This window comes from Sceloporus occidentalis, unplaced genomic scaffold (assembly GCF_023333645.1).
Source record: "Sceloporus occidentalis isolate IW3139 unplaced genomic scaffold, rSceOcc1.0.p SCAF_1, whole genome shotgun sequence".
In the NCBI taxonomy this organism is placed as follows: Eukaryota; Metazoa; Chordata; class Lepidosauria; order Squamata; family Phrynosomatidae; genus Sceloporus; species Sceloporus occidentalis.
The window spans coordinates 149,282,331-149,308,892 of NW_028316981.1; the positions used below are offsets into that span (position 1 = coordinate 149,282,331).

Sequence of the window (26,562 nt, forward strand, 5' to 3'; positions counted from 1 at the left end):
TTCTTTTTTTTACCATTGATCATTACAATTTTTAAAGTAACTTAATTGTTGCACATTTTTAAGGGGGATGATTCTTTAAGTTCCTAATTACATCATTCTCCCCATGAATTTCATGAATGGAAGGAGTCCCTCCAATCCTGGAAGTGCCAACCTGGATTTATCTCAAGGTGTGTCTGCATTCCCCCCCCCCCCCCCCGTCATTTGGACTTCCACACGTAGGAGGTGGAGAATACTGGTTATTCTGCAAAGCCAGCCTCATTGAGTTTTCACAAGTTGGCTTAAAATATTGAACAAACCTGTCTGAAGCGTTAGGCACACTGACAATCAGTTTTCAGCCAAACGTAAATGGAAAATGTCTAAATTATTTAATCTCTAGAAAATGAGGATTGGTGAAAGGCTTTCTTCCTTTTCCCAAGACTCATGAAAGCAATGGCCATTGTATTAAGTGCTGCTGTCGTGTACTGATGGTTTTGTTTTGCTAATGTGCATTTGTGTGATCAATTTACAGTGGTCTCTCCACATTCGCTGGTGTTACAGGTGAAGGACCCCCATAAATGTGGAAAAACCACAATTAAAAAAAACACTATTCTTTTTACCTAAGAGAACACCTCTCTAGGAATCTCCAGGTCCTTTGCCAGCCATTTATCACAGAATCATGCTGGAGGACCTACAAATGCCTAGAGAAGTGTTTTCTCTAGGAACTTCTAGTTTCTCCTGCACAACCCTATGGTCAACCTCCAGCACAATTGCATTGGAGGACCTAGAGATTCCTAGAGAGAGCATATTACTCAAGACAACAAATAATCAAATCCACATAAGTCAAAACCCCAAATGTGGAGGACCAACTGTACATGTTTGCAAAAGGAATGGCACTGGAGGAACTGCACAAACAGGAAAGTAAAAGTGCTATAATGGCAGGGAGTTGGAGGTTCCAGGCAGGAAGAGGTCAGTAGCTCACCCACCCACCGATATTTCTCCTCCGTACTGGCACACAGTCTGCATCCTCAGGGTATTCTCTGGAGTTTCCACCTTCATTCAAAGTAAACAGGGGCTCTTTATGCTCTGGAGAATTGCACTGTAGAGCAGACTGGGCCAGCGTTTCACCCATTTTAGCCCTGTGTGTCATCTAAATGGGTCAGTGTGGGAACAGGGTGTGAATATTTCTTTTCCTTCATGCGGACACCACTTAGGAGAAGGCGAAAAGCTGTCAAGTTTATAGAACAGTCTGATCTGAGGGAAATGGCTTTTCTGACCTTGAAGTCAATTGTAGTCCAAGAATGAACAAGGCCCACCCACTGAGCATTCCTGAGGAAATGTTGGTCAATGTGGCTCCAGGAAGAGAAAGGGGGGGGGGGATCAAGATCACAAATGGAATAAAACCCTCTTCTTTCTGTCTCCCCTTTGAAGCACCAGAGCAAAACTTGGAAAAAAACTGAGGGCACCTAAAACCTGCCTACAAAACTATTGACATATTTATATGTGTTTTTTTTTAAGTGCTAGGTGTTTGTTTCTTTTCCCTTCTTGACCTAAATGTATTAACAGATTATTTGTAATCATGAGGGTTTTTTTTACATATTTTCAGGAACAGGTTTCATTCATTCATTCATTCATTCATTCAATAGTGTACCTTTCTGACAACCCGGGGTACAAGGCAGGTCACAAAACAGATTAAAACAAAATATAGCTGGAAGAAAATGATTGTGATTTTTAAACATTTTCATGCAATTAAATAAACAATCCTATCACAACAGCACTACGTTGGAAAATTTTAAAGGCATTTAGCATACAACCATGAAAATAAAACTACAGCATCTCTCCCCTCCCACTTCAGCTTTGTCTGTTGACAGCAGACAGACTAGAAGCCATGTATATTGTTTCTGATCAAATATATTATTCCCTTTGGTAGAATGCAATCTGTCATTGCATTGTAGAATAGAATATGTCCCTTCTTGGTCTCCATTCTCTTTCCATGATGTTCTTTTAATCTCTGCTCATCAGCTGAACTTTTGTGTTGCTATCATCAGTCTGATGCACGTCTCAGTTTCTCCTGTGTGTAATTTTTAGACCCAGGAATGACTAGCAAGGCTGTCTTGTAAGATGGGAAGATACTCTAAGTAGGGCAGAATGTCTTCCCAGGGCAGGGACCACCACAGCACCACAGGAGCCAGCATTTTAAAATGCGGAGGGGTGTTTTGTCTCATGGGGAACTCTTAGAATCTTAGACTTAGCTCATCAAGGCATTTTCTCACTATCTGTGGGACATAATTCCTGAGATTGATATGTGTGTGTGAGAGAGAACTGTTTGCTGTGATTGAACTCTTTCTTTTTCTCTCTGCCTTTTTCTTCCTTTCATCTAAAATTATAGTCACCTCAGATGACACTTTCTGCTTCCTTTTGCAAACACAGAGCACAGTACAATTGAAATGAAAGAGTTGAGTCACAGGCACCACAATTCCTTTCAACAGTTATCTTGGTTGTGTGGGAATTATATGGTGGTTGTTTTTCATTTGCCTGATTCTCTGTCATGCACCTAAGATGGCTGAGTACAAACAAAAAAGGAAGCCTTGGTAGAAAGGAAAATGACTAGGTGACACTAGTGTGAGGTGTTAGAACTATAACATCCACCCCACAAAGTAGTAATATTGCTTTTTTGCAGAAGAAGGGGAAAGAGGAAGAAAATCTCTTGGGAATATAGCCAGACTATTGTGGTTACAAAGTTTGCATTGATTTCAGAGACCCAGGAAACATTTCTTATCAGTCTGATCTTTATCTGTTAATAAGGAAGTTTACAATCCAGAAAGTATTTTCTAAATCTTCCTCAATTAGAAATTGGGAGATATGGTTCTATTTAATAGCACTATCCCAGTTTCCAGAGGCATGATTTTAGTCTGACACAGCCTGAAAATATTACATTTTGGACTTCAATTCAGAATGCTTGCTAGAGGATTCTACGAATTGTAGTCCAAAATGTAACTCTCCTTAGCTCTGGTATAAGGCAGAAAAAGCTAGTAGGAGTCTTGCAGCACCTAAAAGACTAGCAGAGGTTCTGGGAACTAAAATACATGTAATGACTTCATCAAATGCCTTTAGTCCTTGAAAGTTTATGGTACAATAGATCTGTTCCTTTTCAAAGTACCATAAGACTCCTTGGCACATTCTTTAGACATGAGAGTAAGAAAAGATCAGTTGGAACACCATAAGAATAAACCTTGTCTTGCTTTCTCTGGTAACTCACACTGTCCTCGTAGCTTAATCAGGGCACAACATTTTCCAACTTTAAAATATGTCTCCTTTAAAAATACCTATTATAAAAAGCACAGAGAGGCTTCTTTATAAACAGCCATTGGCTCATTGACTGAAAAACACGTCCACTTTGAGATAAAGATGGTAATATCAGCAATAGACAAATATCTAGATTTGGAATAGACTCAAAGGGCCACTCAGTCCAACTCCCTGCCAAGCAGGAACTTGCAGTCAAGGCACCCCCAACAGTTGGCCATCCAGCCTCTGTTTAAAAACTTCCAAAGGAGGAGACTGCACCACACTCCAAGGGCATTTGTTCCACTGTCGAACAGCTTTTACTGTCAGAAAGTTCCTTCTAATGTTTTCCTGTAGCTTGCATCCATTATTCCATGTCCTAGTCTCTGGAGCAGCAGAAAACAAGCTTGCTCTGTCCTAATTATGGCACCCCTTCAAATACTCAAGCAGGGCTATTTATTTATTTGGAGTATTTATATAGCACTCTTCAGCAACAAAGGCTCTCAGAGCATATCATATCACCTATTAACCGTCTCTCCTCCAGGCTAAACATACCCAGCTCCCTAAGTCTTTCCTCATAGGGCATAGTTTCTTCTTCACAGTGTTTGTGGTATATGACTGGCTAATCTTTTCAAAGATTTGCATTGTGCTTATTGATTCTACTGATGATTTTCTTTTTGATGGGAGAGTATAGTTTTCCATTATAGAGATGATGGGCAGAATCCTGCTGGGCAACTGCAAATATGTAACCTACAGTTATGCATTCACAACTGCTACATATTCACACTCCCTATGTAGCCGCTAGTTTAGGGGCTACATAGGTACTATGAAGGTTCCTTAAACCTCACTTACTATGGCCTGTTACAGACTGCCAAAATAAAGCTGCTTCAGGTCTCTTTGGAGGTATGCTATTTAAATGATGCATGGGTCCTAAGAGTCCAGAGGTCATGCCAAAGCCACACTCCATTCCTAAGCACTGGAGTGCAGCTTTGGTGCAGCTTCCAGATTCTTAGGGTGCATGCATCATTTAAATAGCATACCTCCAAAGAGACCCGAAGCAGCTTTATTTTGGCAGTCTGTAACAGGCCTATCAGTCAGGAAGCAGCTGCCTGACGTGACCCAACCCTCATGTCAGCAATCTCCAGCATGAGGGGCATTTGCAATAGGGGTCCTTTTTCTGCCTGTTGTGCCATAGATCACTCATGGGAGGGGAAGGGAGTGTCAGGCAGCTGTTTCCCAACTGACAGGGGAATGGGCCTCTGTCAGTCCCAGCAGCTGTTTTCCAGGAAGTGAGGTGGAGGGGGTTCACATCAGAATTCATTACATAGCAGTGTTATTATGGTGCCACAGTAGTATGCAATGGATATATAGGATTGTTCTTGTTTTAAACATTATAATATTTTTAAGATGCCCTCAGTCTTTACTGGGGTGGGGAGAAGTGCCCAGTTAATTGAAAGAACAATAATTTGGCTGAACCCTGTCTGTATGCTATCACAACTGCACACATGTTCCCAATCCCACACAATCATAAAGGATACAGTCCAAATGGTAAAGGCAGGTTCTCATCGCTGGTGTCACACATACAGTTTCATAATAGGGATTCTGGGGCTTTATAAGTAAGATTCAGGGTGGGGAATAAGCCAATGGAAAGGAAATACCTGCTGCCCTGTCGAAAGATTTGTCAGTCTTCAGCTTGCAACATGATATGTGACTGAGTATATTCAAATACTCTGGCCCCATACAGACAGGCCAAAATAAAGCTGCTTTGGGTTACTTTGGAGGTATGCTATTTAAATGATGCATGCATCCTAAGAGTCCGGAAGCTGCGCCAAAGCCACATTCCAGTCCTAAGGACTGGAGCACAGCCTTGGCGCAGCTTCTGGACTCTTAAGACCCATGCATCATTTAAAAAGCACATCTCCAAAGTGACCCGAAGCAGCTTTATTTTCGCCTGTCTGTATGTGACCTCTGTAGAATACTTCTGTATGATTGCTTAGCTCCAACTTATACAATGGCTGGCCCTAAGCCAGAAAGCTCTAGTGTATCTGTGCATGCACACATGTACGTATGCACTTTCAAATAATCTTTCAACTTGTGATAACCCCATGAATTTAATAATAATAATAATAATAATAATAATAATAATTTATTTATTTATGTTTCCCTGCATCTCCCAGTGGATCGAAGCGGGGTTACAGACTAAATAAAAGCACAAAGTGTTTACATCAAAATTCACTTAAAAGCAGCTAAAAACAATAAAATATCCAACATCAGACAATAACAACAGCATCCACAAGCAAGGCAGGGATCATACACAGACAGAGGCATATCATTCATATCATATCGGGGGATATTCATATCATGTGGGGTATGCTCGGGTTTTCTTAGGCAAAGAATGCTCAGAGATTATTTTGCCAGTTCCTTCCTCTGAAATATAGCCTACAAATTGTTCACCAAATAAAAAATCCAGAATAAAAATACAGGGGTATGATTCCATAGTATCAGTCATGAAATCCTGAGATTGGACATTTAGAGGTTGAGCCTCAAGATCGTTGACCTGGAAGCCTCTCTGACCAAACTGCAAATCCCAGGATTACATAGGATGTTGCTATGCTAGGTAAAGTGGATTCACAGTGCTGCCATTGTGCAGTATGAAAAACATCTTAGAATGATTTAGGAGCTTATCGCACAGCTTTATCAATCAACTTACTGCTCCCGAATTGAAGCCTCATTTGGGCTGTATTCTGGTCTTATTACATGGCCTTTGTCTCCAAATCTACCATCTGAGTAAAAGAGAAATAATGCGAAAATAACCTGAATGCAAAGTCATCAAAGCAGCTCCTTTTCACTTTCACTAAATTTCAAAAGTACAAAGGAGCTTTCTGTTCGGATTATTTTCGTGTTATTTCTCTTTCACACCATCACATCTGACAAACAACACCTGGGTTTTAAAATCCCGTTTATGCATGGGATTCTACCAATTTGCCCTCTGTGTGATAAACTCCTTAGTGGAAATGGGTCTGTCAGTACTTTTCTCCACTGAAGCTAAAGGTAGATTCTCTGACAAATGTACTAGCAGCTTTCCTGGGAGGTGGAGGGAAGGGATCATCAGAATTGTAGCATGGGGTGGGTAAGGGAAAGATTAAACCTCCCTTCCTTATATAATATATTCCAAATTTTGGCTCCTGCTACACCCCTGGGTTGTTACATCAGCTACAATCAATTGGTTACACATTAACTACCACTGGCATCACTACCATCTTGTTTTATTCACAAAATATGGAGGAGAAGCCCATCCAGGAACTAAGAGATTTCTAATGTCGTCCATGGCTCTTAGCCATTCCCTGTGAATTGCAGAAGCAAAAGAAATGGTGCAATTGTGTGAGTATGAACACACAAACACAGAGAGCCATAAACACAAGCACAGATTGCTGGATCCAGCCTTTTGTGCTGCCGTATTTGGTCTGCCTTGACTCAGAGGTTTCCAGCATATGTATTAGTATTTATAGCTGTCTTTGAGGCACATACATACTGGCGAGGTGCTTGCTATAGGGGTGGTCATTCATTGCGCTAAATCCATTTTGCTTCAAGACAGCCTTTGGAATTCCCAGCACAAACCCCAGCAGTGGGTATGAGATCGTAATCTGAGCAGCCTGTTCCTTCGCCCAATCTGTGCATTAATAGACGCCTCACTCGCAACCAGCCTGATCATCTGATACATCTTAACAGCTGTACATGGTGCTGCTGCTGGTGCTGGCTGCTTGTCTCTCTCTAGTCCTCCAGCCCCCTTCCCCCTCCTTGCTACTCCACTTTGCCATTGCAGGGCTGACATTTGAACATGCTTAGCTACGCCAAGACTTTGGAAGACAACTCAGCTGACTTGCAGTGTTCCTTGCCACCAGCAGATTAATCCAGAACCAGCCCTCACCACTGCATCTTGGCCTAAACCTTCCAGCCATGACCGAAGGCAAGGCTTTGAAAGTCCGGGTGACTTTTGCCATTATTTTGATTGGCATTGCTTTAATGTTTACAGCAGTAGTGACGGACCACTGGGCTGTGCTGAGTCCTAAGGTGGAGGAATACAATGCTACCTGTGAGACAGCCCACTTTGGCCTCTGGCGGATCTGTATAAAACGCATCTTCATGAAAGAAAACGAAACGGACAAAGAGCAGGGTTGTGGGCCAATAAGCCTGCCAGGAGGTAGGTGTCCTCATATAATCGCCTGACAATGTGCTGCAGAATATCTTAAAAACAGCAAGGCAGCTTCTGTTTTAGTATGTTAGCAGGCATCTGGGAAAAGGGAAATGTCACCACCAATGTTGCTTTTCAGGTAGCCCAAAGCTATGTTCTTCATCATATTTCCTTGAGGCTTTTTCTGCTACCTCGGCATGTATTGTGTTAACGTTTAGTACAACACTCTCTGGCTGCCCTGATTTTAAGGGAAGCCAGTAAGGAAGGCAGAAATCAAAAAGGAAACAGAACATAAGAGATGCTTTCTCTGGATTCTTTGATCACAGCAGTGGCAATGAACGCAGCTTTGCCAAGTCTGACAGAAATCTTTATTTGAGTAATGGTGGGGTGGGAATCATTGTACCTTGGCCTACATAACCCCTAGAGTTTCAGACTACTTACTGATAGCATATCCATTAAATAGCACTTCTGATTTGGATAATTATGTAAGGATGGGGAATACATCAAAAATACAAAACTAATTTATGGCCAAAAGTGACTCTAAAGAACTTTAATTGCTTAGGATAAGAGAGAACTGCAGGTAATGGACCAGATCACTGGAATTTAAAAACAAACGACCACAAGTTCCACAGGTATTTTACAGAAAGAAATAACTGCAATGAAATTCTTTTCATGTACATCTAAATGCATGACAGTAGCAAGTGCCACAGATAACAAAACCCCAGGAGCTGCTTGCATGAGATTGGTGTAGCAACCAAGTATGCCTATTATTGCTGCTGTTGCCTGAGCTATAACCTCAGCTTTATGCTCCAGAGCTCATCTTTAAATAAGAAACTGAGCAAATGAATGGGTCATGGGGGTGGGGTGGGAAGAGACAAGGATTGTAAAAACTGACTTTCCATGTTCTCCCCATGCATTTTTCAAGGCATGAAGCAATCCTGTACATGTATGAATGTAGAAGAAGTAAGCACAAGCATTTTGTATCTTCCCATGGAGAAGTCCATAAGGACATAGATGTTTCATTCAGGTTATGGGTCATTCCCTCCCACCCCCTGCCACCACTTGCCTTTCTAACTTTTGGATATTTGGGTTCCCTGGTTAGTGCCACTCCAGTGCAGTAACTCATGTTGTCACCCTCAGGCAGGCAGCCACCCTGGGGAGAACATGAGAGGGGAGGAGGTGGCAGAAGAGGAAGCAGCAGCAGGGATGGAGGGGAATTTGCCATCTGCCCTCCCCTTCCTGACCACTCTGCCATCCTCATTTTCCAGCCCAAGCTGCCTGGCACACACCCCAGCTTCCACCCTCCACCAACTGTGGCACCTCTACCATCTCCCCACTGTGGCCCAGCATCCCCTTCCCACCCCCATTGTTGGCTGTAGCTGGCTCCATGACAATGTCTCCTCAGCCTTCTGCTTCTCTGCTGCAACATTAGGGTATCTTGGCTTCAACAGCAGTCAAGCAGAGCAGCACGAAGGGGAGGCCATGATACCAAGTTGCTGCTGCCACCCAACAGCCCTTTCCCCACCCATTCCATCCTCTGGTGCAATTATCGCACTGCCACCACCTCTGCCTCATGCTTCACCACTGGCCTGGGCTCTCTTGGCCAAGGTTGAGAGAGCCCAAGGCAGAAAAAAACCATGGCCCTTTCCAGGTCTGGCAGAGTTGTTGACTAGGCAAGAAGTGGGGGGGGCGGGGGGGCGGGGGGGCGGGGGCGGGTACCATCAGAAAGGGCAGTATTCTGTGGGCTCCATTGCTGGTGCTACCACTGGCACTTCCCTTTCCCAGCCCACCAGCACTCCAATCCCACCAGTGAGTATAGAACAGAGGCACTTTGGCTGGTGGAGGGGGATGACTGTTGGGAGGGCTCTTGGGATGGCTGGTGACCAACCACCCCACCAGGAGACACCAGGGGCATTGCTAGGGAGTGCATGAGGTAAAAGCCACATGGGGAAGAAGCATAAGGTGGAGGTGGCAGCAGTGGCAAGCTGGTTGCAGCCAAGGATGGGGTGGGTGGCTGGGTGGCTGGAAGAAGGTGCTGTCAGGCAGAAGCAGCACTAGCTGCTGATTGCCACCACCTCCCATTTGTGCTGCTCCACTTCCTTGAGTTCTCCCAGCTGAGGTCAAGAGAGCCCAAAATGGCAGAGAAGCATAAGGCAGAGGAGGCAGCAGCAAGCCAAGTGCAATTGAGGATGGGGCTGGGGTGGGGGAAGGGGATGCTGGGTGACAGGAGCACCCACTCCTGTCAGCAGCCACAGCAGGCAGATGGCAGTGGTGACCTGGCTGGCAGAGGGGGGAACTTGGAGGATGTCCCAGGTTGTTGGGGGGTGGGCAGGATGGTGAGATGGTCAAGAAGGGGAGGGCAGATGACGAGTGCCTCTCCCTCCCTCCCTGATGCCAGTTCCTCTTCTGCCATCCCCTCCTCTCTCCTGCCGTGCTTTCCCCATGTTGTCTCCCCTGGGGTGATAACATCAGTTATCGCACTGGGGTGACACTAATCTTTGTAGTGCCACTGTATGTCAATCCCCTCTCAGATGTCACCCGGTGCAGTCCGCACATCCCCGCACCCCTCCCCCAGTGATGTCCCTGTCTGGTTGGCCTCTGAAAAGTGTTCAGGACTCTTATTTTCATCTAGTCCTGAGCAAATAGATCCAGTCAGAATGAATGAATCACCCCAGGCTTTTCGGGGTCTGGACTCTGGGGGCCACCAAGGAACCTTTCCCTTGTGGTCTGTGGGAGTCTGGGGCTAATGGTAAACCATATCATGCTGAGGGAGGGAGTTGATAATGGAATAGCCTAGACACTGGGGAAGACAATGGCTCCTTGCACATTAGAAAGAAGGAGAAAATGCATCATCAGAAAAAAGAACATAGATTTGTCCTCTGGCAAATTTATCAAGAGTCCCTGTAGTTTTATATATGAGGACACAAATATGAGTGTGTGCATTCTTTAATAAATTGTTTAATTCTTTATTAATTATTAAACTAATAATTAAAGTTGAAATGTTGTGCAGAAAAGAGAATGGCAGCAGGCACCCATATCTTCATCCGGGCATAATAAGCTGCTGTATCTTCCAAAGCTCCCAGTTCCACCCAACTGAAAAAATGTACAAATCATCTTTCTTTGGTTCCCTAGTGTTTTGCTCAGGGCCATGACAATATAGATGCAGTCCTCTGTTTAGCCTCTTGAAGACTAGACTCTGTGTGTGTGTTATCCTCCTTTTACTGACAAGGCTTACATTTATTTAGGAGACAGGTTCATTGTATCGTTGTGAATTTGGCTCTTTAGCATCACATAATGCATAAAGCTTAAACAGTCTTCATAAGATGCCACCAACACAGGACTAGGGCAAGGGTTGCCATATTCCTCAAACCTGAGCACCCAATTTCCATGTTATGCAAATTAGTCTAATTACGCAAATTACTCTAATTGACATTCTCTATATGAAAATGCAGGTTATTAGTTGTTGCATTTTTTCCAATTTGTTTAAAATGTGATACTATTGTTTTTAAAGTTACAATTGATCTAACAGAAGTAGTACAGAGAAATGTTTAAAGTGCTGGGTTTGGAACAGAGAGGGCCTTCAGCAAACCTACTTTAAAGTCCCCTTGCTTTTTTGGATTCCATCATTCATACTAGTCACTCTCTGTTCCCCCTTACTTCCTGAATTGCTTCAACTCACACCTTGGCAGTGAGAGACAGTGTGTCATAGTGCTTTGAGCCTTGGACTATGATTTTGGAGATCAGAGTTCAAATCGCCTCTCAGTCATGGAAATCCACTGGGTGACCTTGGGTGAGTCACACATTCTCAGCCACAGAAAGCCCCAGAATATGTCCTCCTTATGATCACCATAAGTTGGAACTGACTTGAAGACACACAACAACACACCTTGCTTCTTACATGCTGCCACTTTCACAGCCCACTCTCTTTGCCCTCCTACTCTTATTCCATCCCCTGCCTCCCCTCACACAGTTGCTATACATCTCATGAGGAGACTGCAGCCACCGTGGAGAATCGGAGCCAAGCATGCCTGCCCCTCGCCCCGGTAGAAGGATGGCCCCATCGTGTGTCATCCCCCTTCTGGGGTGCAGTCTGTACCATCACAACCCCATAGTGTCACCTGATGCAGTCTGTACTACCACACCCCCATAGTGACGCCATTGCTGCTGACCAACCTTAGGGAGCAAATTATGTTTAAATATTTGAAGGGATGTCATATTGAGATAGAGCAATCTTATTTTCTGCTGCTCAAGAGACTAGGACCCTTATCACACCTGAAATAGGAACTCCAATCCAAAGCCATTCCGAAGGGAAGGGGAAGCAGAGTCAATTCAAATTCAAAGCAATGATTAATTATGAAATGTGAAGAGTGAAATTGTTTTCATTCGAATTGACACCCTTGCACATGATCAGTGGGGCTGGGAAGCAGCCCAGGGCAAATCCCCTCTGGAGAAACATACTAAGAAAACCCCCATGACAGCTCACCTTAAGAATCATGGTGGATGAGGAGGAGAAGGATGAAGGAGCAGGACGCGGGGAGCTGGGGGGGTGAGATTGGGGTGGATGAGGAAGATGATTTTTTGGTCAGTTTTTAACTTGTATGTTTGTTTGTGTATTTTTTGTTTTGTGCCTTTTTAAATACTGTATTGGATTTAATACTTTTTTAAGGAGGGGAGGGTATTAGGGATTTTATATGTTCTGTATTTTTACTTTATTAGCCGCCCCGATTGTTCTCAGAGGGGCGGGATACAAATAATAACAATAATAATAATAATAATTATTATTATTATTATTATTAAGAAACAGGACGCAGGGGGCAAGAGGGGGCAAGATCCGGGTGGATGAGGAGGAGGAGGATAAAGGAGCAGGACGCAGGGGCCCAGGGGGGCGAGATCGTGGTGGAGGATGATGATGATGAAGGAGCAGGACACAGGGGCCCAGGGGGGGTGAGATCGTGGTGCAGGAGGATGATGATGAAGGAGCAGGACACAGGGGCCCAGGGGGGGCGAGATTGTGGTGGAGGAGGATGATGATGAAGGAGCAGGACACAGGGGCCCAGGGGGGCAAGATTGTGGTGGAGGAGGAGGAGGATGAAGGAGCGGGACGCAGGGGCCCAGGGGGGCAAGATTGTGGTGGAGGAGGAGGAGGATGAAGGAGCAGGACACAGGGGCCCAGGGGGGCAAGATTGTGGTGGAAGAGGAGGATGATGAAGGAGCAGGACACAAGGGCCCAGGGGGGCAAGACTGTGGTGGAGGAGGAGGAGGATGAAGGAGCAGGACACAGGGGCCCAGGGGGGCAAGATTGTGGTGGAGGAGGAGGATGATGAAGGAGCAGGACACAAGGGCCCAGGGGGGCAAGATTGTGGTGGAGGAGGAGGAGGATGAAGGAGCAGGACGCAGGGGCCCAGGGGGGCAAGATTGTGGTGGAGGAGGAGGATGATGAAGGAGCAGGACGCAGGGGCCCAGGGGGGCAAGATTGTGGTGGAGGAGGATGATGATGAAGGAGCAGGATGCAGGGGCCCAGGGGGGCAAGATTGTGGTGGAGGAGGAGGAGGATGAAGGAGCAGGACGCAGGGGCCCAGGGGGGCAAGATTGTGGTGGAGGAGGATGATGATGAAGGAGCAGGACGAAGGGGCCCAGGGGGGCAAGATTGTGGTGGAGGAGGAGGAGGATGAAGGAGCAGGACACAGAGGCCCAGGGGGGCAAGATTGTGGTGGAGGAGGAGGAGGATGAAGGAGCAGGACACAGAGGCCCAGGGGGGCAAGATTGTGGTGGAGGAGGAGGATGATGAAGGAGCAGGACACCAGGGCCCAGGGGGGCAAGATTGTGGTGGAGGAGGAGGAGGATGAAGGAGCAGGACGAAGGGGCCCAGGGGGGCAAGATTGTGGTGGAGGAGGAGGAGGATGAAGGAGCAGGACACAAGGGCCCAGGGGGGCAAGATTGTGGTGGTGGAGGAGGAGGAGGATGAAGGAGCAGGACGAAGGGGCCCAGGGGGGCAAGATTGTGGTGGTGGAGGAGGAGGATGAAGGAGCAGGACAAAAAGGCCCAGGGGGGCAAGATTGTGGTGGAGGAGGAGGATGATGAAGGAGCAGGACACAGAGGCCCAGGGGGGCAAGATTGTGGTGGAGGAGGATGATGATGAAGGAGCAGGACGCAGGGGCCCGGGGGGCAAGATTGTGGTGGAAGAGGAGGATGATGAAGGAGCAGGACACAGAGGCCCAGGGGGGCAAGATTGTGGTGGAAGAGGAGGATGATGAAGGAGCAGGACACAGGGGCCCAGGGGGGCAAGATTGTGGTGGAGGAGGAGGAGGATGAAGGAGCAGGACACAGAGGCCCAGGGGGGCAAGATTGTGGTGGAAGAGGAGGATGATGAAGGAGCAGGACACAGAGGCCCAGGCGAGCAAGATTGTGGTGGAGGAGGAGCATGATGAAGGAGCAGGACACAGAGGCCCAGGGGGGCAAGATTGTGGTGGAGGAGGAGGAGGATGAAGGAGCAGGACACCAGGGCCCAGGGGGGCAAGATTGTGGTGGAGGAGGAGGATGATGAAGGAGCAGGACACCAGGGCCCAGGGGGGCAAGATTGTGGTGGAGGAGGAGGATGAAGGAGCAGGACGAAGGGGCCCAGGGGGGCAAGATTGTGGTGGTGGAGGAGGAGGATGAAGGAGCAGGACACAAGGGCCCAGGGGGGCAAGATTGTGGTGGAGGAGGAGGATGATGAAGGAGCAGGACACCAGGGCCCAGGGGGGCAAGATTGTGGTGGAGGAGGAGGAGGATGAAGGAGCAGGACGAAGGGGCCCAGGGGGGCAAGATTGTGGTGGAGGAGGAGGAGGATGAAGGAGCAGGACACAAGGGCCCAGGGGGGCAAGATTGTGGTGGTGGAGGAGGAGGAGGATGAAGGAGCAGGACGAAGGGGCCCAGGGGGGCAAGATTGTGGTGGTGGAGGAGGAGGATGAAGGAGCAGGACAAAAAGGCCCAGGGGGGCAAGATTGTGGTGGAGGAGGAGGATGATGAAGGAGCAGGACACAGAGGCCCAGGGGGGCAAGATTGTGGTGGAGGAGGATGATGATGAAGGAGCAGGACGCAGGGGCCCGGGGGGCAAGATTGTGGTGGAAGAGGAGGATGATGAAGGAGCAGGACACAGAGGCCCAGGGGGGCAAGATTGTGGTGGAAGAGGAGGATGATGAAGGAGCAGGACACAGGGGCCCAGGGGGGCAAGATTGTGGTGGAGGAGGAGGAGGATGAAGGAGCAGGACACAGAGGCCCAGGGGGGCAAGATTGTGGTGGAAGAGGAGGATGATGAAGGAGCAGGACACAGAGGCCCAGGCGAGCAAGATTGTGGTGGAGGAGGAGCATGATGAAGGAGCAGGACACAGAGGCCCAGGGGGGCAAGATTGTGGTGGAGGAGGAGGAGGATGAAGGAGCAGGACACCAGGGCCCAGGGGGGCAAGATTGTGGTGGAGGAGGAGGATGATGAAGGAGCAGGACACCAGGGCCCAGGGGGGCAAGATTGTGGTGGAGGAGGAGGATGAAGGAGCAGGACGAAGGGGCCCAGGGGGGCAAGATTGTGGTGGTGGAGGAGGAGGATGAAGGAGCAGGACACAAGGGCCCAGGGGGGCAATATTGTGGTGGAAGAGGAGGATGATGAAGGAGCAGGACACAGAGGCCCAGGGGGGCAAAATTGTGGTGGAAGAGGAGGATGATGAAGGAGCAGGACACAGGGGCCCAGGGGGGCAAGATTGTGGTGGAGGAGGAGGAGGATGAAGGAGCAGGACACAGAGGCCCAGGGGGGCAAGATTGTGGTGGAAGAGGAGGATGATGAAGGAGCAGGACACAGAGGCCCAGGGGAGCAAGATTGTGGTGGAGGAGGAGCATGATGAAGGAGCAGGACACAGAGGCCCAGGGGGGCAAGATTGTGGTGGAGGAGGAGCATGATGAAGGAGCAGGACACAGAGGACCAGGGGGGCAAGATTGTGGTGGAGGAGGAGGAGGATGAAGGAGCAGGACACCAGGGCCCAGGGGGGCAAGATTGTGGTGGAGGAGGAGGAGGATGAAGGAGCAGGACACAAGGGCCCAGGGGGGCAAGATTGTGGTGGAGGAGGAGGAGGATGAAGGAGCAGGACACAAAGGCCCAGGGGGGCAAGATTGTGGTGGAGGAGGAGGATGATGAAGGAGCAGGACACAGAGGCCCAGGGGGGCAAGATTGTGGTGGAGGAGGATGATGATGAAGGAGCAGGACGCAGGGGCCCGGGGGGCAAGATTGTGGTGGAAGAGGAGGATGATGAAGGAGCAGGACACAGAGGCCCAGGGGGGCAAGATTGTGGTGGAAGAGGAGGATGATGAAGGAGCAGGACACAGGGGCCCAGGGGGGCAAGATTGTGGTGGAGGAGGAAGAGGATGAAGGAGCAGGACACAGAGGCCCAGGGGGGCAAGATTGTGGTGGAAGAGGAGGATGATGAAGGAGCAGGACACAGAGGCCCAGGGGAGCAAGATTGTGGTGGAGGAGGAGCATGATGAAGGAGCAGGACACAGAGGCCCAGGGGGGCAAGATTGTGGTGGAGGAGGAGGAGGATGAAGGAGCAGGACACAGAGGCCCAGGGGGGCAAGATTGTGGTGGTGGAGGAGGAGGAGGATGAAGGAGCAGGACGCAGAGGCCCAGGGGGGCAAGATTGTGGTGGAGGAGGAGGATGATGAAGGAGCAGGACGCAGGGGCCCAGGGGGGGCAAGATTGTGGTGGAGGATGATGATGATGAAGGAGCAGGACACAAGGGCCCAGGGGGGCAAGATTGTGGTGGAGGAGGAGGAGGATGAAGGAGCAGGACACAGAGGCCCAGGCGAGCAAGATTGTGGTGGAGGAGGAGCATGATGAAGGAGCAGGACACAGAGGCCCAGGGGGGCAAGATTGTGGTGGAGGAGGAGCATGATGAAGGAGCAGGACACAGAGGCCCAGGGGGGCAAGATTGTGGTGGAGGAGGAGGAGGATGAAGGAGCAGGACACCAGGGCCCAGGGGGGCAAGATTGTGGTGGAGGAGGAGGATGATGAAGGAGCAGGACACCAGGGCCCAGGGGGGCAAGATTGTGGTGGAGGAGGAGGATGAAGGAGCAGGACGAAGGGGCCCAGGGGGGCAAGATTGTGGTGGTGGAGGAGGAGGATGAAGGAGCAGGACACAAGGGCCCAGGGGGGCAATATTGTGGTGGAAGAGGAGGATGATGAAGGAGCAGGACACAGAGGCCCAGGGGGGCAAAATTGTGGTGGAAGAGGAGGATGATGAAGGAGCAGGACACAGGGGCCCAGGGGGGCAAGATTGTGGTGGAGGAGGAGGAGGATGAAGGAGCAGGACACAGAGGCCCAGGGGGGCAAGATTGTGGTGGAAGAGGAGGATGATGAAGGAGCAGGACACAGAGGCCCAGGGGAGCAAGATTGTGGTGGAGGAGGAGCATGATGAAGGAGCAGGACACAGAGGCCCAGGGGGGCAAGATTGTGGTGGAGGAGGAGCATGATGAAGGAGCAGGACACAGAGGACCAGGGGGGCAAGATTGTGGTGGAGGAGGAGGAGGATGAAGGAGCAGGACACCAGGGCCCAGGGGGGCAAGATTGTGGTGGAGGAGGAGGAGGATGAAGGAGCAGGACACAAGGGCCCAGGGGGGCAAGATTGTGGTGGAGGAGGAGGAGGATGAAGGAGCAGGACACAAAGGCCCAGGGGGGCAAGATTGTGGTGGAGGAGGAGGATGATGAAGGAGCAGGACACAGAGGCCCAGGGGGGCAAGATTGTGGTGGAGGAGGATGATGATGAAGGAGCAGGACGCAGGGGCCCGGGGGGCAAGATTGTGGTGGAAGAGGAGGATGATGAAGGAGCAGGACACAGAGGCCCAGGGGGGCAAGATTGTGGTGGAAGAGGAGGATGATGAAGGAGCAGGACACAGGGGCCCAGGGGGGCAAGATTGTGGTGGAGGAGGAAGAGGATGAAGGAGCAGGACACAGAGGCCCAGGGGGGCAAGATTGTGGTGGAAGAGGAGGATGATGAAGGAGCAGGACACAGAGGCCCAGGGGAGCAAGATTGTGGTGGAGGAGGAGCATGATGAAGGAGCAGGACACAGAGGCCCAGGGGGGCAAGATTGTGGTGGAGGAGGAGGAGGATGAAGGAGCAGGACACAGAGGCCCAGGGGGGCAAGATTGTGGTGGTGGAGGAGGAGGAGGATGAAGGAGCAGGACGCAGAGGCCCAGGGGGGCAAGATTGTGGTGGAGGAGGAGGATGATGAAGGAGCAGGACGCAGGGGCCCAGGGGGGGCAAGATTGTGGTGGAGGATGATGATGATGAAGGAGCAGGACACAAGGGCCCAGGGGGGCAAGATTGTGGTGGAGGAGGAGGAGGATGAAGGAGCAGGACACAGAGGCCCAGGGGGGCAAGATTGTGGTGGAGGAGGAGGAGGATGAAGGAGCAGGACGCAGGGGCCCAGGGGGGCAAGATTGTGGTGGAGGATGATGATGATGAAGGAGCAGGACACAGGGGCCCAGGGGGGCAAGATTGTGGTGGAGGATGATGATGATGAAGGAGCAGGACACAGGGGCCCAGGGGGGCAAGATTGTGGTGGTGGAGGAGGAGGATGAAGGAGCAGGACGCAGGGGCCCAGGGGGGCAAGATTGTGGTGGAGGAGGAGGATGATGAAGGAGGAGGATGCAGGGGGCCATGGGGGCGAGATCGGGGTGGTGGAGGAGGATGAAGAAGCAGGACACGGGGCCAGGGGGGCAGGATCGGGGTGAAGGAGGAGGAGGAGAATAAAGGATCAGGACGCAGGGGACCGGGGGGGGGGGGATATTGGGGAGGAGGTAGATGAAGGAGCAGGATGCAGGAGGCCAGGGGGGCAAGATCGGGGTGAAGGAGGAGGAGGAGAATAAAGGATCAGGACACAGGGGACCGGGGGGGGGGAGATTGGGGAGGAGGTAGATGAAGGAGCAGGATGCAGGAGGCCAGGGGGCAAGATCGGGGTAAAGGAGGAGGAGGAGGATGAAGGAGCAGGGGGCTGGGGGGGCGAGATTGGGGTAGTGGAGGAGGAGGAAGATGAAGGAGCAGGATGCAGGGGGCCAGGAGGACAGGATCAGGGTGGATGAGGAGGAGGAGGATAAAAAAGCAGGACGCAGGGGGCTGGGGGGGTGAGATAGGGGTGGAGGAAGAGGGGGAGGATGAAGGAGCCGGATGTAGGGAGCTAGGGGGTGAGATGGGGTGGAGGAGGAAGATGAAGGAGCAGGACGCAGGGGGGCGGGGGGGTGAGATCGGAGTGATCTTCCACACCAGACCAATTCGGATTGAAATCGAAGTGAGCTTGGAAACAATTTTTGTGAATTCACTTGTTACTGAATTCACCTACATCAGGAGTCACTTTGGATTGACTTTGGATCCAGCTCAGAACGACTCCCCATAGAAAGCAGTCATGTGTGATAATCAATCACGTGGCTTCGGACTGGAGTTGCAAAAACCGCTGTGTGATAAGGTCCTAGGACACAGAGTATCTTCAATGTACAGAAAAAGAGATTCCACCTAAGCATTAGGAAGTACTTCCTGATGGTAATAGCTGTTTGATAGTGGAATATGCTGCCCTGGAGTGTGGAGTCTCCTTCATTGGAGACTTTCAAACAGAGGCTGGGAGTGTTTTGACTGTGTCTTCCTGCATGGCAGGGGGTTGTACTGGATGACCTTTGTGGTCTCTCCCAACGCTAGGATTTGATGATTCTCCCAGGCTGCCTTGTATAGAATCATATCTAATTTCATGTTTAGAGCTCATAAACAGTTATCAGCCAGCCCAACAGCCTTTTCTGGTCAAGTATCTTCCTTCTTTTCATTTTGCTAAAACAGTAGTTATCAATTGTTAATCTTATTATGCCATCAGCAACATGTAAGAAAAACACCAAATACAAAGATATTCATTGATATGACATCAACGATTCCATTCACATTGTTGTAATTCTTAGTTATGGGGAAGCATGAAAGATGACTCCAGCAAAATGTGTTTTGCCAAACAGAGTAGAAAGAGCTGTCTTGGCATTAATACATACATCGACATGGGGATTAACAGTTTCATTTGGCTTAATAAAGTAGCAACAAGATCAACAAACACAGATTTATTTATTTTTAAAAAAACAAGCCTTTTACCTGGAATTATGTGACAGCCACAGGCCATAATTCAATGAATGTTTTTAAACACAGCTTTTGAGATAATTGCAGTGGGTTTGTCTTTTTAATTTAATTTTTAACTAGGGTCTTTCCCACTTTTTGTGTGGCTTTGATTCAGAGGAGAAAGCGTGTCAGAAGGCAAATGGAAAGCTTTCAATTTATTAGCAGGCACGTTACCAGATGATTGCAAAGCTTCAGCACTTTAATTTCATTTTGCACAGCACTGCACAGCCCTGGCTGTCTTGAGAGCACTATAAAAATAATAAAAGATAATTGCCGGGCATAATAAATTACAATATCTGCCATTCAAAAGAAATGTGAGAATTTCGGAGAGTCTCAGATGACAGGAAGCTGAGGGGGGAAACACACACCCAGTGATGTTATTTACAAAGCAGTTTAATAAAATCCCAAGAATGTCCCCCTCTACAGACTCATCCTTCCACTCTTACTTATTCACCCCATTGGTCGAGTACCATAAATTTTAGTCACACTGCTTTGACTTGACTCCCAATCTCTATAATTGCCTATTTGTTTACTGTGCACATTTGAAAGACATCACAGGGGCGTGTATAGCTGCTCAGCTATGTTCCATCCATGGAGGCACATGCTGACATCCATCAAAGGCAGCGAATACACTTGAGCTGCACTGGTTATGAATCTGTTTTATTAGGACAGCTGGTTATTTATGGGCTTCAGATATATCCTAGCTATATGAAGGAAATACAGATTGGTGCATTTGACCCCATTCTGTTATTGCAGTCACCAGTGTGCACACTCACATCACAGTGACACTGACACACACACAGACACACACACACAGAGAGAGAGAGAACGGCACAGACACACATGTGGTGATAGGGAACTTTTTTTCTTCCCTGTAGTTGTTCATGACTGTTTCCCCAAATTTGCTTGTGAAAGATGTTTGGACTATATTGGGTGAAACAAGAGCCTGGGATGGTCTGGGACAAGGATCTTGGAGTGGGAGGGGTAGAGGAAGGGAAGACCCAATGTGCAAATGAAAATGCATTTGCATGATTTTATAGTTATGAGCCAGCCTATTGTAGAGGTTTGAGTGCTGGACTAGGACTCAGGGCTCAGTCATGAAAACCCACTGGGGCTGCATCTGCACTGCAGAAATAATCCTCTTCGACACCACTGTAACTGCCATGGCTCAATGCTATGGAAATCTGGGAACTGTAGTTTTGTGATACATTTAGCCTTCTCTGTCAGAGAGCTCTGTTGCGATAGAAAACTACAGTTCCCAGAATTCCATAGCATGTAGCCATGGCAGTTAAAGCAGTGTCGAACTGGATTATTTCTGCAGTGCAGATACAGCTTTTGCTGATTTTGGGCAATACACACTCTATCAGCCTCAGAGGCAGGCAATGGTGGTGTCTGAACAAATTGTTCCAAGAAAATTCCATGTTAGAGTTTCCATAAGTTGCATAATAACAACAAATAGTTTATCCTTACCTTTTAGATATGTAGGTAAACCTAAAGCAGGATGAAATTTGATGGCAGCAACAGTAGGCTGCAGACAAGGTCTGACAATAACTAAACGAGGCAAAAAGTGGATACACTAAGAAGCATTTTAATTGCAAAACAAGCGATTTTAACATGAGATGGGGCCTTTTGCAAAAAAAAAAAAAAATGCCTTTTTGCATTCCATAATAATAACAATGCGGTTTGTAATAGGGGGTGGAAAAAATCCTATCCCCCCCCCAGTCAACGCCACACCAAATGTATGGGACTTGTCAAATATTGTTTCACTATCACCTTTTCAATAATGTGTTGGTCAGTATTCATTAAATATGGAATTCACTTTCCTGAGAGGTTCTATTGTAAAGTTGCACAAATGTTGCTACAGTGGGCCCTTGACATCCACTGGAGTTTAATTTCAGGACACACACACACACACCCCCCAAGGATACCAAAATCTATGGATGCTCAAGTCCCATTATATACAGTGGAATAATAAAATGATGTCTCTTACATAAAATGCTAAAGACACTGTTCCCCCTGTCGGGAATAGAGGACCCAATAAAGGCTGATGGAACCCACTAGGTTCCAAGAGTCCCTAGAGCAGTGATGGTGAACCTTTTCGAGGCTGAGTGCCCAAACCGCAACCCAAAACCCACTTATTTATTGCAAAGTGCCATGTCCCTCTGGCTTTCTAGTAACAAACTCTGTACTGGAACAATGGCACATGTGCCCACCGAGAGGGTTCTGAGTGCCACCTCTGGCACGCGTGCCATAGATTCGCCATCACTGCCCTAGAGGGTCTAATGATTGGCAATGCCGGTGATTCTGTTGACACTCTGGTTAAGACTTGGTACAACGATCTTACCAGAGCTATAGCCACTATTGCTCCCGAACGCCCTTTCCAACCCGCTCCCAACTGCAATCCGTGGTATACTCAAGACCTCAAAATAATGAAGTGGGTTGGACAACGACTAGAGCACCGCTGGCAGAAATCTCAACTCATACCTGATAAGACACTCCATAGGGTTTTTCTTGAATCCTATGGAGTGGCAATAGATGCAGCTAAGAAGTTTTTCTATTTTGCATCTATTGCGTCTGCAAAGTCTCATCCAGCACAGCTGTTCAGGGTGGTAAGGGACTTGACTCAAATGCCCCCCAACACACACTCTGAACTCCTTATTAGAACCAACAAAATCCTGCTATGATGCTTTTAATAACCACTTCACAGACAAAATCTCTCAGATAAGAGCAGACTTGGACATCGGCATTATGACAGAGGCGATAGTAGAGGCATCCAGTGCCTCCGCCTATACTGTTATTCTGGATCAATTTGAATCGGTTAGTACTGGGGATGTGGACAAGCTCCTTGGTAGTATGAAAAAGACGACTGCTCACCCCCTGCCCATCTTGGCTGGCTGTCCAGGAGGGAGATACCATCACGATTTTGTTAAAAAACATAACCAGTGCATCTTTTAGGGAAGGCTGTCTTCCATCTTGCCTTAAACAGGCTGTGGTTAAACCACTGCTAAAAAAGCCTTCCCTTGACTGCCTGGACAGAAACAATTCAGGCCAGTCTCGCTTTTACCTTTCTTAGGCAAGGTAATCAAGAGGGCAGTCACCATTCAACTCCTAGCAGTCTCAGAAGAAACGGATTTTCTAGATCCATTTCAAACCGGTTTTAGGGCAGGCTACAGAGTTGAGACTGCCATGGTCGCCTTAGTCAATGATCTCCATCTGGGCATTGACAGAGGAAGTGTGACCCTGCTGGTGCTCTTGGACCTCTTAGTGGCCTTGACCAGGGTATCCTTCTGGAATGCCTGAGAGAGTTGGGAATCACAGGTTTTGTACTCCAGTGGCTTCGGTCCTACTTCTCAGGGAAATTCCAGATCGTGTCGCTTGGGCACAGTTGTCCAGCCAAGAGGGAGCACAAGTCAGGTGTCCCTCAAGGCATGATTCTAGCCCCAGTGCTGTTCAACATTTACATAAAGCCACTGGACAAGATCATCTGGAAACATGGGGTGGGGTGTTATCAGTACATTGATGACACCCAAATATATTTCTCTATGTCTCAGACTGATGCAGTGACTAAGGATGGCATCTCTCCTCTGAATGCCTGTCTTAATGCGGTAATGGCTTGGATGAGGGAAAACAAACTCAAATTGAATGCAGGTAAGACGGAGGTACTTGTAATTGGGACCCCTAATCCAGGAATGGAATTATGCCAGCCAGTTCTGGATGGGGTGACACTTCCAGGACTCTGTCTGCAGATTGGGGGTGCTCCTGGACCCGTCACTTCAACTCAGGAGCACTTGCTATCAGGTTCAGCTGATACGCCAGCTGTCCCCCTTCCTGGAGCAGGGAGACCTTAAAACAGTAGTACATGCACTGGTAACCTCTCAACTCGACTTCTGCAACACGCTCTACATGGGGCTACCCTTGTGCCAAGTTCGGAAACTTCAATTGGTACAAAATATGGCAGCCAGGCTGGTCACGGGCACATCCAGAACTGCCCAATTACACCGGTTCTAAAATCTCTCCACTGTCTGCCAGTCAGTTTCTGGGCAAAATAACAAGGTGTTTGTTCTAACCTAACGTTCTAACAAGAGCAAATATTTTTTTCCTTCCCTGCCCTCTTGAATAGCACACACATACACACTACTGTGGTATATCACAAACTGGTTTTGAAATCTTCCATTACAAACCCAAAATGCTATGTGGCAGCCACCCTCAACCTACTGCTCCCTCCCAGCTGTCTTGTACTAATACCTCCATTATCCCCAGCCATTTCTGCTGCCAGTTGGGATGATGCATATTTTAACGGATTTTGAGAGCACCAGGTTGAGGGGAACCACTATATATAAGATTGTCATGTGAAAAAAACAAGATTAATACGTCTTTTGTTGTTGCTGCCTGAGGCAGAGCAACAAATGGCACACCTCACTCAGTCAAGTCAAGGTACTTAGTACCCTACAAATGATTCCCAAACTTTGGTCCTCCAGGTGTTTTGGACTTCAACTCCCAGAAGTTCATGCTTCTTTGAATGTCAGCTTGGCCAAGAGTCAGAAATTCTGGGAGCTAAAATCCAAAACATCTGGAGGAGAAAAGTTTGGATATTACTCCTCTAAATCAAGCAAATTATTTTACTCAAGACAGAAAATCCCATTCCTAGAAGTAAGAATACAGTAACAATATATTCAAATAACTAACAATGTGGTGCCCTTTCTTTTCTTTTCTTTTTTTCTTTGTTGACATATTGACTATTCCACCTGAGGCACTTGCCTTAATGGTAGGGCTAGTCATGCACTCCATGTAGTTCTTTGGATTCTGTTCATACTGTTTTTCCTCCCTGTCCTTTTCTTTTGATCTATAAACCACATCTTCTTCAGCTTTTAGAATAAAGGTATTTGGCAGGGTGGGGGGGCAAATGGAAGATGAGTTGCTTCTTTTAGCACTTTGTTCTCATGCTGATTATCAGCATATTACAGCTGAAAAAGACTATGGAAGACTATTGTTTAAGGATGCATTTACACTGTAAAAATCATGCAGTTTGACACCACTTTAATTGCCATGACCCTATCCTACAGAATCCTGGGATTTGTCATTTTCTGCAGCCCCAGCACTCTTTGGCAGAGAACGTTAAAGACCTTGTAAAACTACAAATCCCAGGATACCATAGGATGGAGTGTCAAACTGTCTTATTTCTACAGTGTAGATGCACTCTAAGAGAGAGCAACATGCTTCATACCAAGATCCCCATGCTTGTTTTTCTGCCATTCATTCACTTCAAACAAGTAGTAGAGAAGCATAAATGATGTGCTGAGGAACAATATTAAACAATAACCATCAGGCTGACACAAGCATGAAGGCACACATGGCAGAAAACCTCAAACATTTTCTCTTTTATTCTGTGCTAGCAATTTATTAGAGTGTCTAGAATGATATTGATCCATAAACCAGTTGACAGAATATTCTTGATGTAAGTTGCCCAGAGGGGTTTCTGAGCAGGATTGAGTCCCCAGCTGCAGATGCTGCTTTCTTTCCTTATCCTCACTTTTCTCTCCCAGTGCCATCCACAGTCTTTTTGGCCTTTCTGAAAGATACTCAGAATCCTAAATAGGCAAAATTGCCATTGAACGGGGTAGTGAGGGGAGAATCTAGTATCTACCAGTGGACTTGTTTCATGATAGCACTCCTAGGGTGCATCTACACCACTTACTGTATAAACTCTATAGTCTAGAAATTTTAGACAAAAAATTGACCCTCAAAAACTGAGTCAGCTTATCCATGAGTCAATGCAAATACAGTAATTTAACTCTTCTAAAAAGGAACCATCCCCTAGTGGAAGGCAAAAGTGTTATCCATCCTAAAAGCACTGATTCCCCCTCTACTCTCTCATTCATTCCACCTTTAGGTTGAGCACATACAGTTACATCTGCTGGGATTTTATATGTTCTTTCAGATTGTTTTTCTTTGTTTCATCCTTTAGATCCCTTGCCACATGCTCCTATGTTGTATCCTCAACTTATCCACAGATTATATCAAAATCCATCATTTTGACCTTAAAACCTGCCCTCGACTTATACAGTACATGAGGTCAACTTGGTAAATGGTATGTGCTGTAGCTCCATCCTGTGGAATCCTGAGATTTATAGTTTTATAAGGTCTTTAGCCTTCTCTGCCAAAGACTATTGGTGTCTCACAAAACTAGAAATCCCAGGGTTCTGTAGGATGGAGCCATAGCAGTTATAGTGGTACCAAACTGCATTATTTCTATAGTGTAGATGCACCCCATAAAGAGTCTGGGGAAAGGATTCTGCAAGATGGGTTAAACTGGAAGCCAGCATGTAAGAAATGGGTAGGAGGGAGAAAGGGTATCCAGTATTACAAGCCCTTTATGCAGAACTAGATGATTCTGAACAGCACAGAATTGCCAGTTTTATGGGTAATGGATGGACGGACGAGGGGATGGATTTTATATCCAACTTTTTCCCCAATATGGGACTGAAGATGGCTCACAATATAGCAAACTAAACAAAAATACTGTACAGTTAAAGGAATTGATAATGCAAAAGTTTCCCACCCCCAAACAATTAAATATCAAAAACGTTAATTTAAAACAGATTAAAAGGCAGTTAAAATAGAATGATGATGATTAAAAAATACAGCACACCCTAATTTAAAAGACTTTATGTAATTGACAGTTAACTGTCAAAGGCCTGGATGAACAAAGACTTTGGTGAAGGTGGAAGGAGCGCAGAGAGAGGACCAACCTAGCCTTCCATAGGATGGAATTCCCGGACAATAATACAATAAAAATAAAGGGTATATCTTTGGAGAGTATTAATTCATTAGTATAGTAACGTACACAGTTTATGAAACAGGGTGATGCCTCTTGCAGTCACATTGCATCAGAGCTTAGACAAGTTACCTTTTTGGAGCACAGCTTGAAGCATCTCCTAGCCAGCA

The 26,562-nt window shown here is 47.6% G+C and overlaps 1 protein-coding gene across 1 annotated transcript in view; it reads left to right on the top strand.

The window, feature by feature from the left end:
- Positions 1-7,056: 7,056 nt before the first annotated feature.
- The window catches only part of CACNG1 (calcium voltage-gated channel auxiliary subunit gamma 1), a 36,343-nt gene continuing 16,837 nt past the window's right edge, over positions 7,057-26,562 (top strand). The window contains exon 1 of the mRNA XM_089508159.1: positions 7,057-7,459. Within this exon, the coding sequence (XP_089364285.1) occupies positions 7,216-7,459 (244 nt within the window). The 5' untranslated portion in view covers positions 7,057-7,215. The remainder of the gene's footprint in view (positions 7,460-26,562) is intronic.